This window comes from Dama dama, chromosome 19 (genome assembly GCF_033118175.1).
Source record: "Dama dama isolate Ldn47 chromosome 19, ASM3311817v1, whole genome shotgun sequence".
Taxonomy (NCBI): Eukaryota; Metazoa; Chordata; class Mammalia; order Artiodactyla; family Cervidae; genus Dama; species Dama dama.
Genome location: NC_083699.1, coordinates 3,067,338 through 3,092,953, shown reverse-complemented (window position 1 = coordinate 3,092,953; position 25,616 = coordinate 3,067,338). Strand labels below are relative to the sequence as shown.

General features: G+C 36.0%; 1 protein-coding gene across 2 annotated transcripts in view; it reads left to right on the top strand.

Moving 5' to 3' along the window:
* The window catches only part of HLTF (helicase like transcription factor), a 64,892-nt gene extending 46,643 nt beyond the window's left edge, over positions 1–18,249 (top strand). For both annotated transcript variants that reach the window (XM_061168077.1, XM_061168075.1), the window contains exons 16-25: positions 1,017–1,155; positions 1,853–1,988; positions 3,471–3,650; positions 7,688–7,812; positions 8,440–8,618; positions 9,758–9,883; positions 10,197–10,309; positions 10,653–10,833; positions 13,821–13,901; positions 15,979–18,249. In XM_061168077.1, the coding sequence (XP_061024060.1) occupies positions 1,017–1,155; positions 1,853–1,988; positions 3,471–3,650; positions 7,688–7,812; positions 8,440–8,618; positions 9,758–9,883; positions 10,197–10,309; positions 10,653–10,833; positions 13,821–13,901; positions 15,979–16,131 (1,413 nt within the window). In that variant the 3' untranslated portion in view covers positions 16,132–18,249. The remainder of the gene's footprint in view (positions 1–1,016; positions 1,156–1,852; positions 1,989–3,470; positions 3,651–7,687; positions 7,813–8,439; positions 8,619–9,757; positions 9,884–10,196; positions 10,310–10,652; positions 10,834–13,820; positions 13,902–15,978) is intronic.
* Positions 18,250–25,616: the final 7,367 nt, after the last annotated feature.

Below are 25,616 nucleotides of genomic sequence, written 5' to 3'. Positions count from 1 at the left end.
ATTCCTTCTGTGGGCTCTACCTCCAGATTAAGGATCTCTGTTTCAGGAGTTGATAGGTTTCTTCAGATGTGAAATTTGCCACATCATCACTGCACAGGTGGAGAAACTTGAGCACCGAGCTATCCTCCCAGCCGTGATCACAGCTGAGCTAGCACGGGGACCCCTGTCCTCTGGTCCTCTGGGCTGCCTGGTCCTCATGTCCAGGTGTGGAGGGCGGGCCCTGGGCGTTACCTCTCAGAGGGTGATGCTGCTGTTCTGCCTCTCTTGTCACCACAAAAGAAAATTGCTTTTTAATATTTTGCCAAAAAAAGGAAGGTTCAACTTCCTTTAGATAATAATTTAGGGATATTTTTATAATTAGACCACTTAAATTTTTAAATTTGAATTTAAGTGTATCCAGCAATTTGTCAGTGAATTCTTTTTCTAATTTGGAATATTGTTTTCTGTCACAATGATTTGATAATTGTTTATCTCTATTTAAAAATAAGCATTTTTAATATCTGAAACTTAGGAGTTTCCCAGTTCATTTAGGATTCTAATTGTCTAAATTCCAGTTATTAAGTGAAAATGTTCTCCAAAATACTTTATTATAAAAATTTTAGTCTTCAGGGAAGAACATTGATTTTTACATAAAAAAGCCATTCTGCTATTTCAAATAATTCTTATAGCTGACATCATATGTCATATGTTTGAGGCATAACTTAGTGTTTTGAACCATGGTCTCAGCAGGAAGCTAGACAACTTGGGTTTGAATGCTAGCTCAGCACTTCCTAGCTGTGGTACTTTGAGCAGCATATACCATACCTTGGTGCTTCAGTTTTCTCATTTGTAAAATAGGAATAATAATACTTTATAAGTTTGTGAACATTCAATAATTTAATGTATGTAATGCTTAAAGAAGTACCTACCACATAGTAAGTGATGATATTAAGAAATAACTCAATGTTATTATCAAATTACATAAGGTATTATTTTAATTTCCTGTGTCTTTAATTCATATGAAATATTTATTTTAGACTAAGGGTGATAGTCCTTTACATAGCATAAGATGGCTAAGAGTGATCCTGGATGAAGGACATGCCATACGAAATCCAAATGCTCAGCAAACAAAAGCTGTACTTGATTTAGAAGCAGAAAGAAGATGGGTTTTGACAGGTAATGACATGGATTTTAAGATAGCATATACTACTGTCTCACTGGATTTTGAGATAGCATATACTTTAGAAAAGTTATTTCCAAAATACATATTGTTAAGTAAGTTATGAGGTAACTTGTAAATTTGAAGTGGCTATAAAGTCTCTCAAAAAATTAATTATAGAAATCATTTAATAAAACTGATTTTTTTTCATAACTGCCCATGATACAGCAGCATTTGAATTATCATTTATTTATAGAACAGTAAGGAGAATAATTTTTCAACATTGGAATTTGACACTTTAATTCTCCAATCAGAATCTTGATTTCTCTGCTTCCCATGTTGGAGCTTGTTTGCTACATGTGAACCTGTACTGGAAGATGGGGACAAGAATATAAACTCAAAAATTAGTTTTTTTCTTCTTGCTAGTCCTGCTGATTTAAAAATCTGATAAGCAAATGTTCTTGATAAGGGGAAAGTTGAGTTTACGGCATCTGTGTTCTTTTTGTTAGTATGGCAAGTGAGAGCTAAGTTAGAGCCAGACTGGATTTTGAGACTGTATATATGTTTAACAAAGCATTATAGTCGCAGCTTAATAGTGGGTCTGCTTAGAACTAAGTGCCCATTTTCAAGTGTTGTCTCAGTTAATTGGGCCAGGTGGATATTTTGATTGTGTACTCTCGCTGTGGAGTTATAAGAGTTTTCTGTTCTTTTTAGGCACTCCAATTCAGAATTCTTTAAAGGACTTGTGGTCTCTTCTTTCCTTTCTGAAACTAAAACCATTTGTTGATAGAGAATGGTGGCACAGAACAATACAGCGTCCTGTCACAATGGGAGATGAAGCTGGACTTCGGTAGGTGATTTCACGACTGAGAGCTGCAGATGACTGTTAGCAGCTTGAACCAGTTGCCACTTTCATTACCATTTTAACCTGACTGTTGTGGCTTTCCTCTCCAAAACGTGTTTACAGCTTAATGCATTTGACTCTGAAAATCTAATCATTCTTGTTTATGGAGATGAAAATTTCTAACTACCACTAAAAGGTTAACCAGACTTTCCCCTGATTTTAGTCAAAACTGTGAAGAAAGAGCAGAGCTGCATAGTCTTGGTGTGTTGCTCTTACTCTCAAAACCACCATTAATAAACAGTGATAGGGAAAACATTATATGCTCAGAGAGTCCAGTATGCGCTGGATTTTCATAACTTACCTTGTTTAAGCTTTAGATAGTGATAATTGAATGATCTGATAATACAGTGGCATCCCCAAGAGTTTCTATAAGAGAGAAAGTTGTTTCTGGTGGAGATAGATAAAAGTTGAGAACATAAAAATCAACTTGGTGATAGCCATTTTGCAAGGTATTTGGCTAACGTGGTTCAGATTTTTTGCTACAGCGCTGGGTTTCAGACAGGGTTTGGGATTCATTAGCAGTTTGTGAAATCATAAAGGTGGCAGCTAGCATTATAGCTGTTCATCAAAGAAAATGAAACAGAGTAGGAGATTTAATAAAACAGCAGAGTGTACCCCACACAGTGTCATTTTGTGAAATATTTGTTTGTCATGTGTGTGTTTGTGTATATGTTGGATAGAGTAAAATGAAAAAGGTTCAAAAGCCACTAACCTAGCTTGCAGTGTTGTCTACTTGATTCCTTAGAATCAACTATTTAAATTCTAATTTAAGAAATTGTATTTATTTTTCAGTGTGAGGAACATCTTTTCTTAAAGAGTTGATATGCTTCCTTTTTCCCCTGATACTGAGAAAAGAGAGTGTAAAGGTTGTAGAATCTAAAAAGGCATTTATCCCTTTTCTGAATTGTCACATCATGTTTTTATTTTTGGTATTCATTACTTTATAAAAATTACTTATTTATGTACTTTGATTTTCATATTACTGGAGAAACTTTTTGAAGATAAGGTATTCTTACTCATTTTTATGAACTTACGATACTTAGTATAATGCCTTGTGCTTAATAGGTGCTTATTAAGAATTTGAGTGTCAAACATTGGGTTATACAGTTGACAGACTTGAGAAGTAAAAAGGGTTAGTGATTAGAAAAATGGGGAGAAGAGTATAAGAAAAATAAGGACAAAATAAAAGATTAAACTGTGACAGGTACTGAATTGAGAGCAAATTTAGATGCATTTTGTTGCTCTAATTTTCTCTGTAGAATATGTTTGTCTTTATCAGAGTGGATAAAAATCCCTAAATAAAGGGTTTTTGTTAAAATCTTTACTAAGTTTATAAAACTAACAGATTAATATATTTAGTTTTGTTCTCATTGAATCAACTTCTATAGGAATAAAAAGTTATATAATTATTTGTTTTATTTTTACTAGGCGTTTGCAGTCCCTAATTAAAAATATTACACTTAGAAGAACAAAGACAAGCAAAATTAAAGGAAAACCTGTTTTGGAGTTACCAGAACGTAAAGTATTTATTCAGCACATTACACTTTCAGATGAAGAGAGAAAGATTTACCAGTCTGTGAAAAATGAAGGCAGAGCTACTATTGGAAGGTATGGAGAAAGAAAGTCATTTTAGAAATTAGTTTTCTTCTTTGTTAACTTTAATTGAAGAGTCTTTTTAGAAATGTAAGCTATAAAAGCCTTCAGTACACTGAAGTATAATTTGTTTTTAAGTATTCAAACTACTTTTTTACAAATTAATAGTTGGAGTGAAATAGTATTATAATTCACCAGGTAAGTAACTCCTGCAGTTAGGAAAAAAAATTTATGTGAAATGGCAAGTTTTGAATTGCTAGTCAGAAGACCTTGCTTGCTTCTATTCCTGTTTTTGTGACACGGGAGAAGATTAAAAGCGTTGAAAGACGTATACATAGGGAAAATAAACCTATTAAGGACTAAAACTTGACATTTTTATAGCGTTCAGGGAAGATGATTTCACCAAGAAGGTGATATGTGGGAAAGGATGGAAAGAAGTTTGGGGCTAGGGGGCATTTCTGGCAGAGGGGAACAGCAAGTGTAAAGGTCCTGAGTTGGGAGCAAACCCAAGGAACTTGAGCAACAAAGAGGCAAGTGTGGCTGGATAATACGAGCAAGGTGGAAAATAGTGATGATGGTTAGAGAGCTGTTGGAGCAGGGGTGGGTGACAGTTATGTAAGGCATTGTGGCGTGTTTCAGGAGCTTTGGCTTTTATTGTTTCTGAGATTTAGGAACCTCTGAAGTGATTTGAACCACAAGAGTGACTTAATTTTATTTTTATTTTAAAGTATCACTGGCTGTTGTGTTATTTAGGAATAAGGCATAAATAGGGAGAACAGTTGGGACTCCTTGGGTGGCGCTAGAGGTGAAGAAACTCCCTGCCGGTGCGGGAGACCTAAGAGCCGCAGGTTCCATCCCTGGGGCGGGAAGATCCTCTGCAGGAGGGCACGGCAACTCACTCCAGTATTCTTGCCTGAAGAATCCCCATGAACACAGGAGCCTGGTGGGCTACGGTCCATACAGTTGCAGAGAGTCGGACACGACTGAAGCGAGTTAGCACAGGGAGAACGGTGGCAGTAATCAAAGTAAGAGATGGTGGTGGTCTTTTACTGCAGTAGTAGTGATGAGGAGGGTGAGAAATGCCTAGATTTTGTTACATTTTGAAGGGAGAGCCAACAGAAGTTGCTGATTTATATAGTATGGGGTGTGAGAAAAGTGGAAGATTACTGCAAGGCTTTTCACATGAGTGACTAGAAGAATGAAATTGCCATTTGCAGAATATGTCTATGGGAGGAGCAGAGTTTTTTCAGGGAAAATGAGAAACTCTGCTTTGGACACATCGATTATGTGATGCCTGTGTGTTTTCCAAGTGGAGATGTCACATACTCGGTTGGATATGAGGTTAGAGTTCATAGGAATTATCTTGGTTTGATACAAATTTGAAAGTCACCTGTGTGTAAATGATAATTAAAGCCAGGAGACTGGATAAGGTCACCAAGAGAGTGAGTGAAGTTAGAGAAGAGTTCTAACAAAACAGAAGTAGCTGGTGAGATAGGAGGAGGCTTCTACTTCAGTATCTGGCACTCAAAAGGAATTTCTTAAACTGAAATAATGACTTTCAGTGTAAGACATGATGCCAGGAAGTAGTTAGACTATTGGTAAATGTTATTCTCTTTGAAAGGTTGAAAAAAAATAACTTTATTGAAACTGTTCTTAGAGAAGTATTTTAAAAATATCTTAATAGGTAATACATTTACAAACATTGAACAGTTATAGGGTGTTAATGTAATCATCTGAAAGTGCTTTATGTGTATTAATTCACAGCAATTCTTTTAGGTCAGAACAAAGATTACCTGCATTTTACTGAGGAAGAATCTGAGACACAGAGGCAGTTAGTTGACTTACCTTGTGTCACGCAGCTAATGACAGAGCTGGTGCTTAAAGTCAGGCAGTTTGATTCTAGAATTCATAAGTTTAATCTTTATATTGCCTGTCCTTTGCATTCTTGAATGTTGCTGTGGTGTGCGTGCTCAGTCGCGTTTGACTCTTTGTGGCTCCATGGACTGGGGAGCCCGCCCAGGCAGGAATACTGGAGTGGGTAACAGCTTCCTGCTTCAGGGGTTCTTCCCGACCCAGAGATCACACTCGGGTTTCCTGCGTCTCCTGCATTGGCGGGTGGATTCTTCACTGCTGTGCCACCTGGGAAGCCTGCGTTCCTGAGTCCTGAGATGCGTTTGCGCCATAGGACCAGCACACAGAGGTCACTCGGTGTAGTCAGCTCTGTTGGGAGTGTTCTGCGTGGGCGACTTCTAATGCAGCGGTGCTGTTAGGTGTGTGCTGCGCCAATGTCACGGCTGAGGACGCGCAGGGCACAGGGCGAGGAACCTGCCCGAGGCTTCACAGGTAGACTGAGAGTTAGGTTTTGGATTCAGACAGTTTCGCTCTGGACTCTGTCCTCTTAACCATGAGGCTGTATTTCTTCTATTGCCCTCAAACTAAATTTCAGATTGCCTTGGTATGTAATGGTATATAATTTTTGGATCACTCATTCTTGCTTCAGAACCTTTATTGTCTTTTTTCTATATTTTATATTGAATCTTTCCCTTGAAAACCTTGATTTTATTTTTATTCTTTTCTTTCAAGGCCAACAATTTCACCAGGACCTCTCTCTCTTGATATTTTTTTCCTGGAACAAGTGGTACGATTTAAATCTGTAGAGTCCAGGATTCCCCTGTACCCCTCTTTGGGAAAGTTTTCTTAAATATTGCTTTCTGCTCCATTATTTTATTTTTCTCTGTGTGTGTTGGATAGTCTTTGTTTTTCCATAAGTATCATTTTACTCTGATGTTTTATGTCTTTCTGTTTAATTTTGCTTTTCTCAATCCTGTTTCCCACATTCTTTCCTGCGTTTTTATCAGTGGCTAGTCCGGTGGCTCAGTGGTAAAGGATCCACCTGCAATGCAGGAGACAGGGGTTTGGTTTCTGTATGGGGAAGAATCCCTGGAGGAGGGCATGGTAACCCACTCCAGTATTCTTGCCTGGAGAATCCCCTGGACAGAGGAGCCTGGCGGGCTACTGTCCATAAGGTCACAAAGAGTCAGACAGGGCTGAAGCGCCTGAGCGCACACACACACGGTCTCCTTTATGCTGGCTTTCCTGTGGCTTTCTCTGATGGTTCACTTTTCTTTCTCGCTCTTTAGCCGTCCCAGCTCATTTTTGATCTCTGTTTTGTTTTGCCATACCTTTTCAAAGTTTTGTCTCTGCTTTAAGCTATTGGTGTTTTTTTAGGAGGAACTGTTTTATCGAGTGGTGGTATCATGGCAGAATTCTTGGTCATAATTTTTAATTTGTTCTCTGGCACCTTTTTTTAGTGAGTTTCCTTTTGATGCTGTTTGTTTTCTCCCTTGATCAGCGCTGATTATTACTCTCATATGAGTGTCTTTTGAGTTCTTTCTGGACTAGCAGTTTGCAAGAGATTCATACATACAAAGGGATAGGAATTTAGTTGTATCCTTGACTGGTAGGAAATATATCCTGTTTAATTTTGACTCAGGGTGTTACATGTGAGTTCTTTCAACAGAGGTTGGAAGCTTTAGGGTTCCTTATGATATGGAATGCTGTGCTTGTAGTATTTTCTGAAAAAAAAAAAAAAAAAAAACAAAAAACCACAGTAGGTCAGTGTGTTTCCGTATTCAGTTTGTCTTCCCTCTGTCCTGGTATAAACTTGTCCTGGGATGTTCAAGCCATGAGCCATGCACCCGGCTTTTATTTCTGCATGTAAGACACGGTGGTTTTCTCCTTAGGGCATGCTGTCTATTTTGAAGAACTGTGCTCTGGCAGGTCTGCTTGAGATCTGCAGTCATCTCTCTCATTATCTTCCTGTTTGACATTAACTGTAGTTTGCAGCCATTTCTCATATACTTTGCTTTATTGGTGTAAATCTCTCCTGGTTTCATTAAAGATAAGAGTTTACTTTTCTGGTTTCATTCTTGTTTTGAAGTGATTTCTAGGGAAGAAGAGAACAATGCTATTTTGTGTGTGCGTGTGCTGTTTTAGAATAGGAAATACTATTGTTTAGAGGCCTTCATAGTATTTAACATTTTTACCTCTAGGTATTTTAATGAAGGGACTGTCCTTGCACACTATGCAGATGTCCTGGGTCTTTTGCTTAGATTGCGGCAAATTTGTTGTCATACACACCTTCTTGCAAATGCAGTGTCTTCCAGTGGTCCGTCAGGTAGGTAAATGTGATTGGTTTACACATTATATTTATTAGAGATATTTAAGTCAAAATAAGAAATCGTTCATGTGGCCTAAATTTGGTTTGTCAAATGGACATTGATTTTAATAGGACTCAACTAGAAATATACTCAAAAATCTCTTCAACAATGAAATGGAATATTAATGAGATTTTCCAGGATTTCCAATGATAGTCTTAGAAGAAAGGATCAAATTGATCATCAGCCTTTTATTCTATGGTAGTACCTGCAGATTGTGTTATAATATTGTTTCTGTGTAAGGTATGTTCTGTGGAACTTCTGAATTTTTCTTAAAATTTCAAATTTAAATCATGCTTTTTACCTATGATAAAAAAAAAATAAAAGACTAAGAACTACCCAAGCGTAGAGAGGGAGGTGGGAGGGGGGATTGGGATGGGGAACATATGTAAATCCATGGCTGATTCATGTCAATGTATGACAAAAACCACTACAATATTGTAAAGTAATTAGCCTCCAACTAATAAAGATAAATGAAAAAAAAAAAAACTATCCAAGCAAAACTTTCCCCTATATAAGGAAGATTAAGATTGTCTAGTCGTATTACAAGTCTTCCTCTGAAATTAATTATTCAGGCTTTTCTCTAGGGAATGATACACCTGAAGAACTACGGAAGAAGCTAATAAAGAAGATGAAGTTAGTTCTGAGCTCGGGTTCTGATGAAGAATGTGCAATCTGCTTGGACTCCTTAATGGCTCCTGTCATAACACATTGTGCACATGTCTTCTGCAAGCCTTGTATCTGCCAGGTCATTCAGAATGAGCAGGTGAGTTTTGTGCCCAGTACAGATTTGGTGTTTGACGGAGTGTAGTTCCAGTGTTGAGTGTAATGAAAACCCAAGCCCAACAAAGGCTACAAGGAGTTTTTTACTTGGGTTTGCTAGTGCACCTTTCATAGTTAATTTTATCAGTGTGTATATTTCATGTAACTAAGCTCTTGTCATATAAAAAGACATAGTTTTGGAGGTGTATTTCACAGTCAGTGTTTTAATTCTACTGACTCTTCAGATCATTTCTAAGAAATAGACTTATAATGTGAGACACAAATTTAATTTAAAATTTTCTAGTAAAACATCCATTTTTATAATGCATTTTTATTTATCCAGTATATCTAAAATATAAAAATTACTAATGAGATGCCTTATATGATTTTTTTAAAACTTAGGAGTTCAAAATTCAGTGGTATTGTGTGCTTAAAGCACATCTCAATTTGTCTTTGCCATATTTCAACAGCTTAGTTGCCTTGCCATGGCTATTGGGATGTTATATCTAGGTAGGTCTAAATTTATGTGAAGTGGAATAATCCTTTAAGCAGTCCTTTTAAGGTATAATTTTTTAAAACATTTTTATGGAGAGGTAATATACATATAGGGGAAAATGCACATCTTGATAGTGCATAGTTTCAGAATCTTTTTTATTGCAATGGTATTTGGTATGTAGTTAGAGATAATCTTATTAGTATGCCTTGGTATAAAATTGACAAAACAGACAGCTGCTTTGAATGAACCTGCTAGGACTTAACACATCTGAACTACTTTATAAGCTATTAAGAAGGAATTGTTTTTCTTCTAAAGAATAGTTTCAATTAGTATGCTGTATTTTAATTAGCTCAAGAAACTGTTATTCATAGTTTCTTTATTTGTCTGAAAATAATGTTTACTGTCTCAAGCCCTTGCTGTTAGTCAGGATTACCTCCTTTTGCTCTCTTACCAATCCCACTTCCCACGTTAGAACATTACATGTGCCTGGAGTTCAGCATGTACAGATTTGTCTCAGTGGATGAATCTGATAAAAGGTTGATAAAATGCTGACCGTGGGGGATATTTACTTGCCTGCTAACCTTGGCCGAGTTTATATTTCTGCTCCTTTGTTAAGTGCCACTTGTCCTTTGTTCCTTCTTGTGTAGCCGCACGCTAAATGCCCTCTCTGCAGAAATGATATACATGGAGACAGTTTAATAGAGTGTCCTCCAGAAGAACTGGCATGCGACACTGAGAAAAAGTCTAATATCGAATGGACATCCAGTTCGAAGGTAAATATACATGTGCAGATATTTGAATATTTGTTTTATGTTTACATAAAGAAATAATCATATTTAAAAATAATAATTCTGCTTTTAATCTTGTCATTTGAGTATTATACTTTGTTGGTTACTGGCTTTTTGTTTATATCTAGCGCTGAATTTAAGGGGAGAGAAAAAGGGTTCAGATTATGAAAAAAGTGATAGTCTCAATTTTTTAAAAAAGTTAGTGGTCTTTTACATTTCCATTTTGAGGAGGTAATATGTCAGAGCCTTTCTCTTCCCATTCAAAATGGAACCTAATGGCTGTCTTGATTTTTTTCAGATTAATGCTCTAATGCATGCATTGATTGATTTAAGAAAGAAGAACCCCAACATAAAAAGTTTAGTTGTTTCTCAGTTTACAACATTTCTGTCTTTAATAGAAACACCCCTCAGGTAAGTTCAACAGTGTTTTTCACTTTGAGCAAAAGGATTTTATATAAATGTTTTAATTTGAATAGCAAAAAAACCATTATTTATGTTTTAGCAGTTTTATTCATTTCCCTATCTAAAATAACAGTAACAATAGAGAATATTCCTGAGAACTTAGAATTTTAAAGTTTAAGTCCTGAATTTATAGGAAAAAACATTGACTGTAGAGCCTGACATATTAGTAGATGATTAGTACATATTTGTCAGAAGAAATGAATGAAAGCATTAGTTTAATGAAAAGATTACAATTACTTAACATGTTTTTATAGTGTAGTAACTTACTTGTCTCTTTTGTCCCCTCCATTAGAGCCTCTGGATTTGTATTTACTCGTTTGGATGGTTCCATGGCCCAAAAAAAAAGAGTTGAATCAATTCAGTGTTTTCAAAACACTGAAGCAGGGTCTCCAACTATAATGCTTCTATCCTTAAAAGCAGGTGGAGTTGGCTTGAATCTTTCTGCAGCTTCTCGAGTTTTTTTAATGGATCCAGTAAGTAGTTTTATAGAGTTTTTGATCTGTTATTACTTCTTTACCAAATAGTTTTTTGTTTATTTTTTAAAAATACTTTTATAGTTGTAACTGATTGTGAAATGCTTAGGCAAACTTTAGACATAGATAACAACGTAGGAAATGTGTTTTGAGGGCTTTCTCTTTAAGTGCTTTACATATATCACCTGAAATTCTCACCACATCTCTGTGCGTAGATCTTGTTACTTACCCCCGTTTTACAGGCGAGGAAACGGAGACCGAGATGTGAAGTAACTTGGCCTATGGCACAGCTAGTGATCCACAAACCAGGATCTGAGTGCATGCTCAGAAGTGTCATGCTGTGCTTTGCTGCCGCTCTTCTATGTGCAGAATACGTTTCTCTTCTTGCTAATGCTTTAGGGAAGTGTTCTCATTGACTTGGCCCATGAATAATGAGGTCCTGTTTTGTATCAGGGAACCTTGCAGACGTGGACTCTAGCTATAAACAGAATGGACAAAGTCGCCACCATCATGGTACTAACAGTCTGAAGCTTTACTGTGCATACGAATTAAGAAATACAACCTGACCTCTGTCCTCAAATTTAGGAGTTCCTAGATGAGACCCAGGAAACTGCATTTTTATATAGGTGCAGGTGGTCCAGCATCACAGTTTAGAAGCAAATAACATTAGTGGAATGTTTTGGATAAATTTTAATGCCCGATAAAGTGCAGTCACTGTGTGTGGAACAGGCCTAGGGACAGAGTGGTAGCTAAAATCCACTCTGAACTTGACCCATCACACTGTGTGGCTTAGAGTTGCATCCCCATAGGAGCACTTTTTCTTGATTGTACCAAGGGCTTTTTTGGACTGGAAACCCTCTGAACTAATTCAGTTTCTAATTTGTATTGTGCTCTATTTTGGCTAGAGGAAACCCTGTTCTATTTCTGTGCAACCACAGACTTAATTAAGGTTTGTGGTTTTACCTTGCTGCCTGAAACTCAGAAAATTCATAACATAAAGAAATTTTACTAAGTTACAAATTTTGAATTATTCTGGATAAGACAGTCTAGTTGAAGCATATACCTGTTACCAAGGTTTTTTTTTTCCCTCACCCAAGGGTAACCTTTCCAGTAATATCACAGCCATAAGTCACACTCAGGCGTTCATGGGTTTCATGTTAATGCCTGGGGGATGGCAGTGTCTACTGTATTTTCTTGCCTTAGTTCTGTGGATGAAGTTTTAAATCTCTGCTGGAGTTCTGGTATTATGGTTATTATAAAAACTATGCATGGTAACTACAGATAATAATTCTAGAAACTGATTTTTGAAACACATTCCCAAATTATTTTTTCTTTGGTTATAATCTTAGTACTTGATAAGAAAGAGGTTGTTAATACCAAATACAGTAATTTAATTAGTATTATAAAGTTGACCAGACACTAAACTCTTTGAACAGTTATACTTTTAGAAAACTTACAGAATGTTGAGTAGTTTTATAGTAAGTTGATTGTTTTTCATTGAACATTTTAAGTTTTCAGATATTGTTTCTAACTTTAAAACAAAAGCCAGATCCCCCAAAAATAAGATTCCACAAAAAAAAAAAAAAAAATTGCTCATGATAATCTTTTACCTCTTTATGGAGTATTATATAAAAGATAAGATAAATTTTGATATTTCATTATGAGCTTTTGATAAAGTTAATTGCTTCCTTCATCACTGCCTATGAGAATGAGAGCTATCAGTTTTCTATTACCATGAAATAAATTTTATTATACATCTTAGTCATACTTGATATATACTGCCATCTCACCATGAGGTTCCTAGACAAAATAGAGATAGCAGAAAGGAACATTTTATCTGTGCTCTTAGTATAATGGTTTCAAAGTGTGTCCAGTTGCAAACTACAAAATATTTACAGAATGTGACTGTCAGTTTTAGAAAATCATAAGCTACGTAAGTCCTTTAAATCTAACTTCTATACCAAAAAACAATCCCAAAATGAAATTATAGCAAGTTAATAGTTAAAAAAATCTCCTTTTCTCTAGATCTCAAGGGAACTTTAAAAAGAAGAAAATAACTTCTTGAGTATAAATTGTACTGTGAACTTGTCATCTACTTATTCATTTATGATTTTGTTTTTATTTTCCATTGGTACTTTGTTGTATAAATTTTCCTTTTCTCCAAAACACCCTATTTTCAGCTTCAAGAATCATTCCGTAGTTTAGTTTAAATTTTAATGACCCCCACCCTGACAATTCATGATATTATTTCAAAACCACTTGACTCCTGTCTTCCAGACTGAAAAGCTCTATATCCTTCTTGCTTATTCTTCCCATTTCAATGCTTCATTGTTTTATTCTTTACCATAAGAGAGTCCCTATGATAATGCTTATGTTGATTAGCTAATGCTACTTTCTTAGATCAGTTTTGAAGTCAAACTGATTTCAAGTATATTGCAAAGTCTTAAATAATTTTTAGGACTTTTGACTACTGAAATCTTTTTTTGTGCTTTTACATAATGAATGGAGGAAAATGAAAGAAAAAGAACCAAAGACCAGCAAAAAGGGAGAAAACTTTTTCATTAAATGGACTCACCTACCTTTTCTGATGTAAATTATTTCAGAGAGTGTATAAGCTTCCTCTGTTAAGCAAATATAGTTTGACTTGAAAGTGGGTTGAGAAGATACTGAAAAGATATTATTTGACTGTTGAGCAATCATTTATACTGTGTGATTTCTATTTTTCAGACCCTCAATTAGATACTGGAGGCAGGGGAGTGAAATGATAGGGGAGAGGACACCTGCTTATCACAGTAGTGATTGGGGAAGGCGGTCAGGGGGTTGTGTGGATTGTTCTGTCCCCAGAACACTTATTAATATGTCATTATCTGAATTCATTCAGAAAGATTTCAGTCAGTAAAAGGTGAATGAATAATACTGCAACAAAAGGACTTGTATAGAACACATACAGATAAGGGTGGTAATGAAGCAATTCATGTTCTTACTAGGCCTGGAATCCAGCTGCTGAAGATCAGTGCTTTGACAGATGCCATAGACTTGGCCAGAAGCAAGAAGTTATTATCACAAAAGTGAGTTTTTAAGATACCTACTTTAAAATTAGGTTGTAAGATTTTAAAAACTATATAAAATAGTGTGTGAATTTATTGTTATAAAAGATTGAAATAGAATTATGCAGAGCAGACTAATGAGGGTCATCTTTATTCTTGTTAATTTTTTTTTATGTGAATTGCTTGCTTATATCTTTTGCCAGGTTTTCATAAAGAACAGATATAGTTTTGTAGTATAAAGGACTTTATAAATTCTGATTTTAAATGTTTTGTTATGTGTGTTGAAAATTTTTTATCCCAGGCTCTTGTTTATCTTTGAACTTTGTGTTTTTTTGTCATGAAAGTTTAGAAATATTTATGATTTAAAATACGTCAGCCATTTCCCCTGTATCTCCTGGATTTTTGAGTCTTGCTTAGAACAGAAGACTTTTATCTTCAAATTTAAAAATGACTCTTCTGTAAGTTATGTAAACCTGAGGGGTGCTGTACTTAGTCACTCAGTTCTGTCTGACTCTTTGCGGACCCATGGACTGTAGTCCACCAGCCGCCTCTGTCCATGGGGCTCTTCCAGGCAAGAATGCTGGAGTGGGTTGCCATGCCCTCCTCCGGGGGATCTCGCCAACCCAGGGATCGAACCCAGGTCTCCTGCATTGCAGGTGGATTCTTTACCATCTGATCCACCACTGGAAGTAGTGTTTTATAAAAATAGCAATAAAAATTGTCATATTCAAAATTTGGAAAATGTTACCCCCCAAATGTCCTATAGTTCTTTTTTTTTTTCTCTCTTTTTTTTTAAAAGACCCTGATACTGGGATCTCCTGTAGTTCTTATTCTTTTGAAATATTTTACTTTTTGTTTATGATTCATGCTATGGATCTAACTTTATTGTTTTCAAATGAAGAATCATTTGTTACATTACCATTTTTAAGTCCATCTTTTTTTTCCTACCAGTTTGAAATGTCACCTCTTCATAAACTAATTCATATATATTACATGGGTCTCTTTCTGGACTCTGTTCCATTTCAGTGATCTCTTTTCCTGTTCCCAGGACAATATTACTTTAATAATTTCTATGGTTTTATACAGTATGCCTTGATATCTAATAGAGCATAGTGCTCTCCTTACCCTTCTTTTTGAAAATTGTGTTGGTTTTTATTATTTAGTCATGAATTGAACTTTGGATTTGGATTACCAAATCCCATTTAAGAAATCTTGTTTGGGATTTACTGAATTTATGATTAATTTGAAAATTGTGTTCTTTATAAATCAGGAGTGTTCCCATGTAAGAACTTGGCATCACTCTCCATTTATTTAGGTCTTTTGTGTATTTCAGTAACATTTTGTAACACGATTTGTTATTACAGTAACTGGGACCTCTTGCACAGTGTTAAATAGTAGTAATGATAGCAACCATTCTTGACTTGTTCCTGTCTTTGTTGGAAATACTTTTATTGTTTTACATTAAGTATGGTGTTTTTGGTAAGTTTCTAGTAGATGTCCTTAATAAGACTGAGGACATTTATTTCTAGGTTAATGAGGATTCTTTTTAAAATCAAAGTTTTTAATCAGGAATAAATGTTTAACTTTATCAAATTCTTCTTTGGCATTTATTGAGATGATCACATTTTTCTCTTTTAATTTTCTGAATTATATCAGATGAAGGCATATTCTTTCTGGGAAAATCTTATTTGGCTTTTTAAATATGCTGAATTTATTTTGCTAATATTCCAGTTACAGCATTGTCCATAAAGTTTGCTTCTTTTATATGTTGCTCTTATCTGATGATGGAGTTATAACATGTCCTTACAGCTATATTCTCTATACAGGAGAAATATACGGAGTAATAAGGAAAAATGACGTTCATCTCTAGCTATCATATCATATTCTAATATTCCCACTGTATATTGAAAAAAAAGGGAGAGTAAAACAGTTTCTAATAGATTATTATTGATCATTTTTGACAGCTACATAATTTTATAAGCAGATTCCTTTAGAGTAGAGCATTATTTTTATTAGGTCTCATTTTTTTAATTAAAGAATTTAAGTATTGTGACCTAAAAATTACCTAACCAATTTAACTTTGTTTTTCTTTTTACAGTTCATTGTGAAGGATTCTGTTGAAGAAAACATGCTGAAAATACAAAACACGAAGAGAGAACTTGCAGCTGGAGCCTTTGGAACTAAGAAAACAAATGCTAGTGAAATGAAACAAGCTAAAATCAATGAAATCAGAACTTTAATTGATTTATAAATTTGTGGAATTTGGTAAGGTCAGTTTAAGCAGATACATACACAGGTTTTAGAAATGAGAAAAATGCAGTTCTAGAAATGATATCTAGAGTATGTCTTCTAAAAGGGGCATATTTTATATTAGTGAAGAGGTATTACTAATCGCCTTCTATATATGAACCTATTTTTAATGATATTTCAAATAGCAATAAGTTCTGTTATATGCCGTGGCCTAAAATAATTTTTTTGGGAGAAAAAGTTACTTTTATTCAACTTTTCATACTATCTATGCTGAGTATTTTCATATATCTCCCAAGTACTCAGCTTTTTCATATTTCCAAAAGGGTTAAACCTTTTATACTTTTGACCAAATAGAGAGTTATTTTCTATGTTGACACATTTGGTTAGTCACCAAAGCCTCCCATTTGTGATGCTGTGGATTCACAATCCTTTAAACGATTAGTATGTACACAGACTATACAAGAGATTGATATTATTGGACCTTTGAAAACCATGTATGCATTCCAGAACATTAAATGAGAGACCAAAGTCCAGGTTAGCAAGTTACTTGGCTTTTGTTTGGTTTTGTTCATATATGTGTGTGTGTTTTGGTTTCTTTGTTTAGTTTTTTTCCACAGTATCATTGAGATAAAATTCAAATAAGTGACTTACAATTTTATGTTCATGAAAAAAAATTAGGGTTTGTGTTAGAGCACTATTTTCTCCATTTAGTCAGGTGGTACTATTCTCTTAATTTAAATGTAACTTGATGTGTTAGTGTGTAAATACAGTCTGTGGGGATGAGAAGGAACCAGTTCTGCCCAATTTGATTTGACTATTTAAATTATGGAATTGCTGAATAGATATTTCTATATATAGATAATATTATTTATGTGCTTTTAAAAAAAACTTTATAAATTTTTATAGTTCAGAAGACTACTATATGTGAGAGGCATGCTATCTGGATGGACGTTGGGCTGGATGGCCTCCAAAACTGTTTCAACTTTTAAAGACATCTTAATCCCTAAATGGAGAATTTTCTTTGATATTATGTTTAGAACCAGAATTTGATTTTGGAACTTGAGTAATTCATCCTTACATCTACATATAGAATCAGTCATCATTTTCCTACTTTTTTGTTAACAATCAAACAGTAGCTGCCACAGAATTCTTGATGACTCTTTTAGTCACATTTAAAACAAACTATAATTTTATCAATCAGGTTAGGTAGTAAATGGTGTTTTTTCCTTAAGGGAAACTTTATTTTTAATCCAAGGAAGGAAGAAATTGATCACTATGACAGGAGAAGCTTCATTTTTGATGACACAAATTTAAGAACACCTTCTATTTTACTTGGAGTGTTGAAAGTGACTTGACTGAAGAGATTGGAGGCAGGGTTGTATTCTAGGGCACACATCTTAGATTTAACACATACTTTATCACCAGCTAAATCCTCCCCTTCTCTGAGCCCTATCCTTTGCTCCAAGGGAACAGTGGATTAGACAGCAAGAACCTTCCCAGGCCTTTTTCTCTTCAGCAGCAGGTGATGAAAAGGACCAATAGACCTTGCTGCGATGATGAGAATGGAATTATAACTTGAGGTTGATCCACTAGCATCAGGAGCAATAGAGAAGTTCTTTACTTTGTAGGACTAGTACAAAAAATCAAGTTGATCAGGATCTCATAAAACCTGATATGTGGGTTCTCAATATACCAATACTCTTGTGAGATTAAGTATAAAAAGAGTTCCCAGCAAAAAACGCACTCTACTCTCCTTGCTTACAAAGGCAAAACCTTACAAACTCACTGTAAAGTGAAGACTGCTTGCTTCTTTACCCAAACATTTACAGACTTGTGTTCTTAAACACATCCATAATGATAAATGTGGCAGGTCATTTGAAAAATACCTTTTTGGTTTTGTACAGTTCCATTAAGTAGTATTAAATAAAAAACAAATTCATCCTATGAAAATATATAAACTACTGGAATGAAAAGTTCACATTATGTTTATGCTGTTAACTCTGTTTCATTATTATGTAGAGTAATAGCTTTAGAAATATCTTGAAAATACTGTGTTTCCACTTGTGGTTCAAACTGGATTTTGTTTTAAATTTAAAATTAATAAAAGTTTAAAAAATTATTACTTTCTCAGTGCCATATTTTAATGAGTACTTTTTCTTTAAAGAATAATCTTTATAAATCTATTATTTCTTTTAAGATGTCTATTTTATATAATTATTTTTTACTGACAGTATATAAAAAGTACTACAAGTAGCTGAGAAAAATTGACTCATATTCCTACCCTTTTTTAATTTTACTAAATTTCAGTTTAACTGACTTTCTTGTTTAGAACTCAGTGTATATATTCTAAAATTTTAAGTATCTTTATCTTAAACATTGGTTTCAGTTATTTTTATTTTCCCATCAGGCAGAAAAAAAGGAGCTGTGGTAACAGCTATGTTTGGTGGTATACTAGATACCACTGTGGATTATAGACTTTGCCCTTATTACAGCTCCAGGATTGGGAATATCAAGAAAGTAATCATCTTATGTTTAAAACCAGTAAGTACCAATAAAATTATACTCAGGTACTGCATATTTTCTTTTGGGGGATATCAAAGGCATTCACTGGTGGTGGTGTTTTTTTTAATTAATTTTAATTGGAGGCTAGTTACAGTATTGTAGTGGTTTTTGCCATACACTGACATGAATCCACCATGGGTGTACATGAGTCCCCATCCTGACCCTCCCTCCCACCTCCTTCCCCATCCCATCCCTCAGGGTCATCCCAGTGCACCGGCCCTGAGCGCCCTGTCTCATGCATCGGACCTGGACTGGCGATCTGTTTCACATATGGTAATATACAGGTTTCAGTGCTATTCTCATCCCACCCTCTCGCTTTCTCCCACAGAGTCCAAAAGTCTGTTCTTTACATCTGTGTCTCTCTTGCTGTCTCGCATGTGGGGTTATCGTTACCATCTTTCTAAATTCCATATATATGTGCTAGTATACTGTATTGGTGTTTTTCTTTGACTTACTTCACTCTGTATAATGGGCTCCAGTTTCATCCACCTCATTAGAACTGATTCAAATGCATTCTTTTTAATAGCTGAGTAATATTCCATTGTGTATATGTTTACCACAGCTTTCTTATCCATTCGTCTGCCGATGGACATCTGGGTTGCTTCCCTGTCCTGGCTGTTGTAAACAGTGCTGCAGTGAACATGGGGTGTACGTGTCTCTTTCACTTCTGGTTTCCTCGGTGTGTATGCCCAGCAGTGGGATTGCTGGGTTGTATGGCAGGTCTGTTTCCAGTTTTTTAAGGGATCTCCACACTGTTCTCCATAGTGGCTGTAGTAGTTTGCATTCCCACTCACTGGTGTGTTTTTTATTCCTTTTATTTATAGTGCTTAACAAAGTTCTGTTCATTAGTATTTGGAAAGAAGATTCATCAAAAATATGAGGACAGTGATATGTTTGGCTTATTAAGAATTGAAATGCTTAACCTTAAGTTTTTAACTATATTAAGCTTGAAAATATTTGCGAAAGGTGAAATACAACAGCTTTCCTTCATTTAATTCACCAATAAGTATGTATAACCTTCCTTACAAGTTCTACATTCGGAATTCAGTAGCTCATTTTTATGGTACTTCTCAATAAAGAGACGCCAAGATACTGAGAGCTGTGAATAATGCTTGGGAGGCTTCCCCGCAGTGATGTCTACTTCAAAGGGAGCAGCTCCGTTGATTAGAAACCCTGTTAGCAGACATAATGTTTTCTTCCATGTTAATATATTTATACTTACTGTGTGGTAATAAGGGAGAGCAGTCTTCGCTGAAGCCATAAAAATATGCTGCTTTTGAAAGGGCAGATGATTTCTTATTTCCAATCAGATCTTCCAAAGGTTAAGATGGGATTTAAAAAAATCTCTTTTCCAGCTCTCTGATCAACCTTCTTGATCAAGAATTTTCTGACAGATTTAAACCTGCTTCTACCTTTAATTATAAAAATTAATTTTTACATGAAAATACAAGTTTAATAATGTATATGATTCAAATGTACATGGAACAGGACACCTCCATTAATCTGAACCAAGATATAATAACCAGGATACACTGGGACTTCACTTAGAAGAAGAGCAAATGTCAAAGTGATTTCTTAAATTGGTAGATAAATTCTAGGGCATGTCTTTGCACAGTTGAAACCCAGTCTAATATTCCCAGAGGGTATTTAATGTGATAGATGTGAAATTAAAAGTCATCAGAGAGATTATATATTGTTAAAACATGTGGGCCATTTGCTAAAGCAGAGATAGGACTAATGTTTTGAAAATGTCAGTAAGTTTGCCATCTTTTCAGCATTCTGTCAATAGTGTCTTAGGCAGATAAAATTAACTAGGATACAGTTTCCTGAATGTTTAAACTAATTTACCCCTTATGTTAGGGTAGGGAATGGCTATTCCCTAATAGTACATCATAGGATTTTAAAACCACTGCAATGAGAAGCCTGCACACCACACTTAGAGAAAGCCCCCACTCTGCAACTAGAGAATGCCCATGTGCAGCAACAAAGACCCCGCACAACCAAAAATAAATTACTTAAGCCTTTTAAGTTCAGAGCTTTTCTCTTATGCAGTGTAAAAATTAGGGAACCAAAGGGATATAAATAAACATAAAAAGTTTATACCAGATGATACGTTTAATTTTCACTCCCTAGTTAGATGCTTTGATATCCTCAAGTGTATTAACAAAAAAAGGATTTGAGTCTTGTGATACAGGTGGAGAGCTCCAAATTATTTGGATTGCATGTTACGTGGTCACAACAATAAGGCAGTATTAGTTATCTGAAGACTAGGTTTCTGTTCATCCCAACTAGAAGCACAGAAACCAAAAAAGGTTCTAACCACCTAAAATAACAAGAGTTCAATAAATCCATATACTTAATAGAAAAGGACCTAGTGTTCAAAGGCCCTGTTATTGGACATTTAACTCTTTCCGTATTTTTGTTCTAGGAAAACAGTAGTGAGAAGTGGTAGCTGGTAGACTGGACATTACAGAAGGAAACGTAAATCACAAGAGCTGAGTGGCTTAGTGTAGGTGTAAAGAGCCCTTATCTCTAAAAGGATCTTGACCCTGAGTACACCACAGTATCATATAGTCATGTCATAGAAGTTTTCCCTCTTCTGGGCTAATAAAGCAACTGTGAAAACAGGATAATTCTGTATAGGCTTTTAAGATACAAAGTCTATACATTGTGAAGCTGAACTGTGTCCAAGACAAAATTCATGACTTAACTCCATCCTTGAATTTTCTTACCCGTTCATTTTTATATTACAATTTCAGGCAGCCTACTTAGGAATGTCTTTTTGTAAAAAGTATTTTCCAAGTCCTATTTCAAGGCCATTGTCCGTACCTTCATAGCAAGCAAAATGAAAGCTTTTCCATTATTTGTTTCTGGCATTTATATTTCTGGGTCTATAGAGAGAATACTGTTGATCTCTTGGCCCATTTCCCAGATCTCGTGGTCTGTATTGATAATTCATTTGTTTAATGCAGAGCATAGCTTTAGATTTAGAACAAACACAGATCTGAATCAAAGTCTTTAACCTTTCTTATTCTCTGATTACCAGAGAAATGAGAAATCTATATATACATTATAGGGCTGATATGAGAATTGAGCTATAAGAACCTAGTAAACATTGTCTTTCCTCATTGCTTTCTTACAGATTGTTTTCACTTAAAGAAGATTAAATTTCAGCATCAGAAACTCAGAGAAATAAATGATCAAAGGCTGAGCCAGCAGGGAAGCCCATCACATAACATACCCAAGTGTAAAAACAGTTAATAATCCATTTGTAATAGAAAAAAGCAGACTGTGGCAGACTTTTATTTAAGGGGAAACCAAATCTTCCTTAGTTTAATTCCCTACATTTCGGTGACATTAAAGAGGTAAACATTTTACAATTAATTTATAGATGTTATTCATGGTAATATTGCCTGTTTCACTCAAGGGGCTGAGTTTGTCTTCTGGAAAGCCTTTACTAAATAGAAGTTGAATCCCCTGCTATGTAACAACACTGCACCATGCATCTTCTGAAATCTCTGATTCCCTGTTGTATTTAGTGTACCTTCTTAATGTATCAGATGGTTCTCAAATGTCCCTTGGGTCATAGTCACTGCTTGATAGTACTTGGAATAGAGATACTATGGCCTCAAACTCAACCAAGGTCTACTGAATCATAATCTACAGTGATAAGCCTAAGAGACTGTACTTACAACTCCAGTGTTTTTCAGGAGCAGCCAGGTTGGAGACTCTTAAGCCAAGTTGCTTAAGCCTCTAGTTTTTATTTACTCCTTCCTGGTCTCTTCATATCCAATCCATCAGTAGCTTTATGCCTTCAGCCTGGTGGAAGATGTGTTGGAATACCACTGTATCTCTCCAGGACCACCACAGTAAACTAACTTGCCTTCTAATCAACTCTTGTTCTCATTTAAGCTGTTTTCCACCAGCTTCAGAAGCAGTGTTCTTAAAATGTAAATCACAAAGGTAAGACAATTAGACCTTCAAGATGACTGGCATTGGACTGAAACAAACTACATTAAAATTAATTAACTCATAATGATACTAGAACAAACCCCCTCAAAACCACCTTTGAAGAATGCTGTGAAACCAGTTGCATATTTTATATACTGACTAGTGAGCAAAGGGAAGGAATCAAGCATTTATCCTGCCTCTTTAGTAGGAAAAACCCAGGATAACCAGATAGTTGATGAAGGGAAGTATATAGAAATATTTCAGCTAGTAAGTGAGAGTATTACCATTTTGTAACCCCAGTGAGATAATGTATCTAGGCAATGATCATCAATAGCAGTTAATATCATAATGAGATTAAATCACACCTTAATCTGACTGGTCCTCTGAATCAGCTTATAAGAAATACAGAATGCAAGGAAACAAACTGCCATCAGTAAAGTGTAGAATGTGGGAGAGACTAAAGGACAAATAATCTAGTTTCTTCAGTAAATAAATTGCAAGGAGGCAACAACAAAACCAGAAGGGAGTGTAAGGAAACACAGTTGAATCAGAGATATCAACCAGTTGCACTGTAAGGGCCTTACTTGTGATAGAGTCAATTCCTAGGCAGGTTGATGGAAGTCTGGGGTCCCCGAGGAGGAGAAAGGGTTCTGGGCTCTCGAGGAGGAGATAGGGGCCTGGAGTTCTTAAGGAGGAGAAAAGGACAAACTTTTTTTTTTCTACATTGCTTTGTCTTAGTCAATATAAACAATGTAAGGACATGTTTCCTTAACAAGAACCTTCTGACTAATCTTGTTCTTAGGTATATTGTGGGAGTGGGTCTGGTGAGACCTTTCTACTGTTAGTTCTAATCTTGTTAATTTAAGATGTATGTTGTGGGAAGGGGTCTGGTAAAAGTATATCAGGCCTTGATAAGACTAGTGGGAGCTCTCCCTCCCCCTTCTGATGTCTACCTCAGAAGCTTCCTCTGTCCCTTTTTATACTTTAATAAAGCTCTGCTACACAAAAGCTCTTGAGTGATCAAATCTGGTCCCCTGGTCCAGAAGCTAAATCTTTGGAGATCATAAATCTGACATCCTTTACCTTAAGCTATCACTTGGATCCTGATAAGATCAAGTGGAAGTAAAACACAAAATAATGGAGGACATTTGGAATTAAGTTTCTTGGCGTGAGCATTTTATAAAGTCCCTATGTTTTAAAGATAGCAGGTATATTTCATATGAATTTTTTTATCTAGGATTTGCTTCCAAATAGTTTGGTAGGGGAAGAGTTCATGGGGATGTAGGGACATAGATGAAACAACTGCTGAAAGGAGGTGATGGGACTTCTTTATACTGTTCTGCTTACCTTGGTACGTAAGTTCCCATTAATAAAACACTACATATAAATTACATTAATAAAACTTCAGTCATTATTGAATTTAAAATCCAAAGCCCAAACGTTCATCTATGAAGCCAATACGTTCCTCTCCATCCTCTTGAAAGCCTTTATTTCCACCCAGTTCTCCCATTCCCATAATTTCTTCTGAATGGAATAGTCTTCCTTCTCCTCCCTTTTGGCTCCTGCAGAGCCTCTCTTTCTGGCTTAATCACCATCTTGTAGGAGGTTTTTCCTGAAGACCCTAAGGCTGGACTTGCCCAGGGGCAAGTGTATTGGTCAGTGTATTTTATTGAACATAATTTGCAATTATATATGTTAGTTTCTTTCAGTCTGTTTGCTACTAGAATATAAGGAAATATGTCTGTCTTATACATTCCTGTGTATCTACTATCCATCACATGCGTGATATGGTCAGTACTTAGTAAGTGCTTATTGAATGAGTTTTTCAGAGTTGTGTTGTATAAATGTATATGTCAACCCAAATTGTGTTTGATGTGAAAATAAGGTGACTGAATACATGCTTTGGTAGGTGTAATTTCTCGAATAAGCTCAAGTATTTACTTGAAATCAGACATTTTTATAACCATTGAGACTGTGAAAGCAATGTAGGGTTGAGACCAACTTTAAAATTAGGCACAGATTCCTTAAAAAAATAAAATAAAACTACCATGTGACCCAGCAATCCCACTACCAGGCATTACCCTGAGGAAACCATAACCGAAAAAGACACATGTGCTCCAATGTCCACTGCAGCACCACTCACAATAGCTAGGACACGGAAGCAACCTGGATGCCCATCAGCAGATTAACCAATAAAGAAGCAGTGGTACCTGCTTCTTCACGACTGAAGTCGCTCAGTCGTGCCCAACTCTTTGCAACCCCGTGGACTGTAGCCCACCAGGCTCCTCCGTCCCTGGGATTCTCCAGGCAAGAATACTGGAGCGGGTTACCATTTCCTTCTCCAGGGGATCTTCCCGACCCAGGGATCGAACCCCGGTCTCCCGCATTGCCAGCAGACACTTTAATCTCTGAGCCACTAGGGAAGCCCACATGGCATATTAGCCACAAAAAGGAACACATGTGACTCAATTCTCATGAGGTGGATGAACCTGGAGTCTATTATAGAGTGAAGTCAGTCAGAGAAACAAATGTCGTCTATTAACATGTACATATGGAATCTAAAAAGACAGTACTGATGAATCTACTGAGAGGACAGCAGTGGAGACGCAGACAGAGAGAAGAGACTTACGGACGTGGGACTGCAGGGCCAGGAGAGCGGAGGGTGGGATGAACGGAGAGAGTAGCATGGAGACGTCCACACCAGCGTGTGTAAAACAGAGCCAGTGGGAATCTGCCGCGTGGCTCGGAACTAAAGGGCTCGGTAACAACCCAGAGGGGTGGGGTGGGCTGGGCTGTGGGAGGGACATTCAAGAGGGAAGGGACATGTGTGTATCTGTGGCTGACTCATGTCAATGTATGGCAGAAACCAACACAAGATTGTAAAGCAATTATCCTTCAATTAAAATTTTTTAATATTAGATACCAATAGATTGTCCAGAAATACTTGTTTGTATGACTTGTAAATTGCACTGT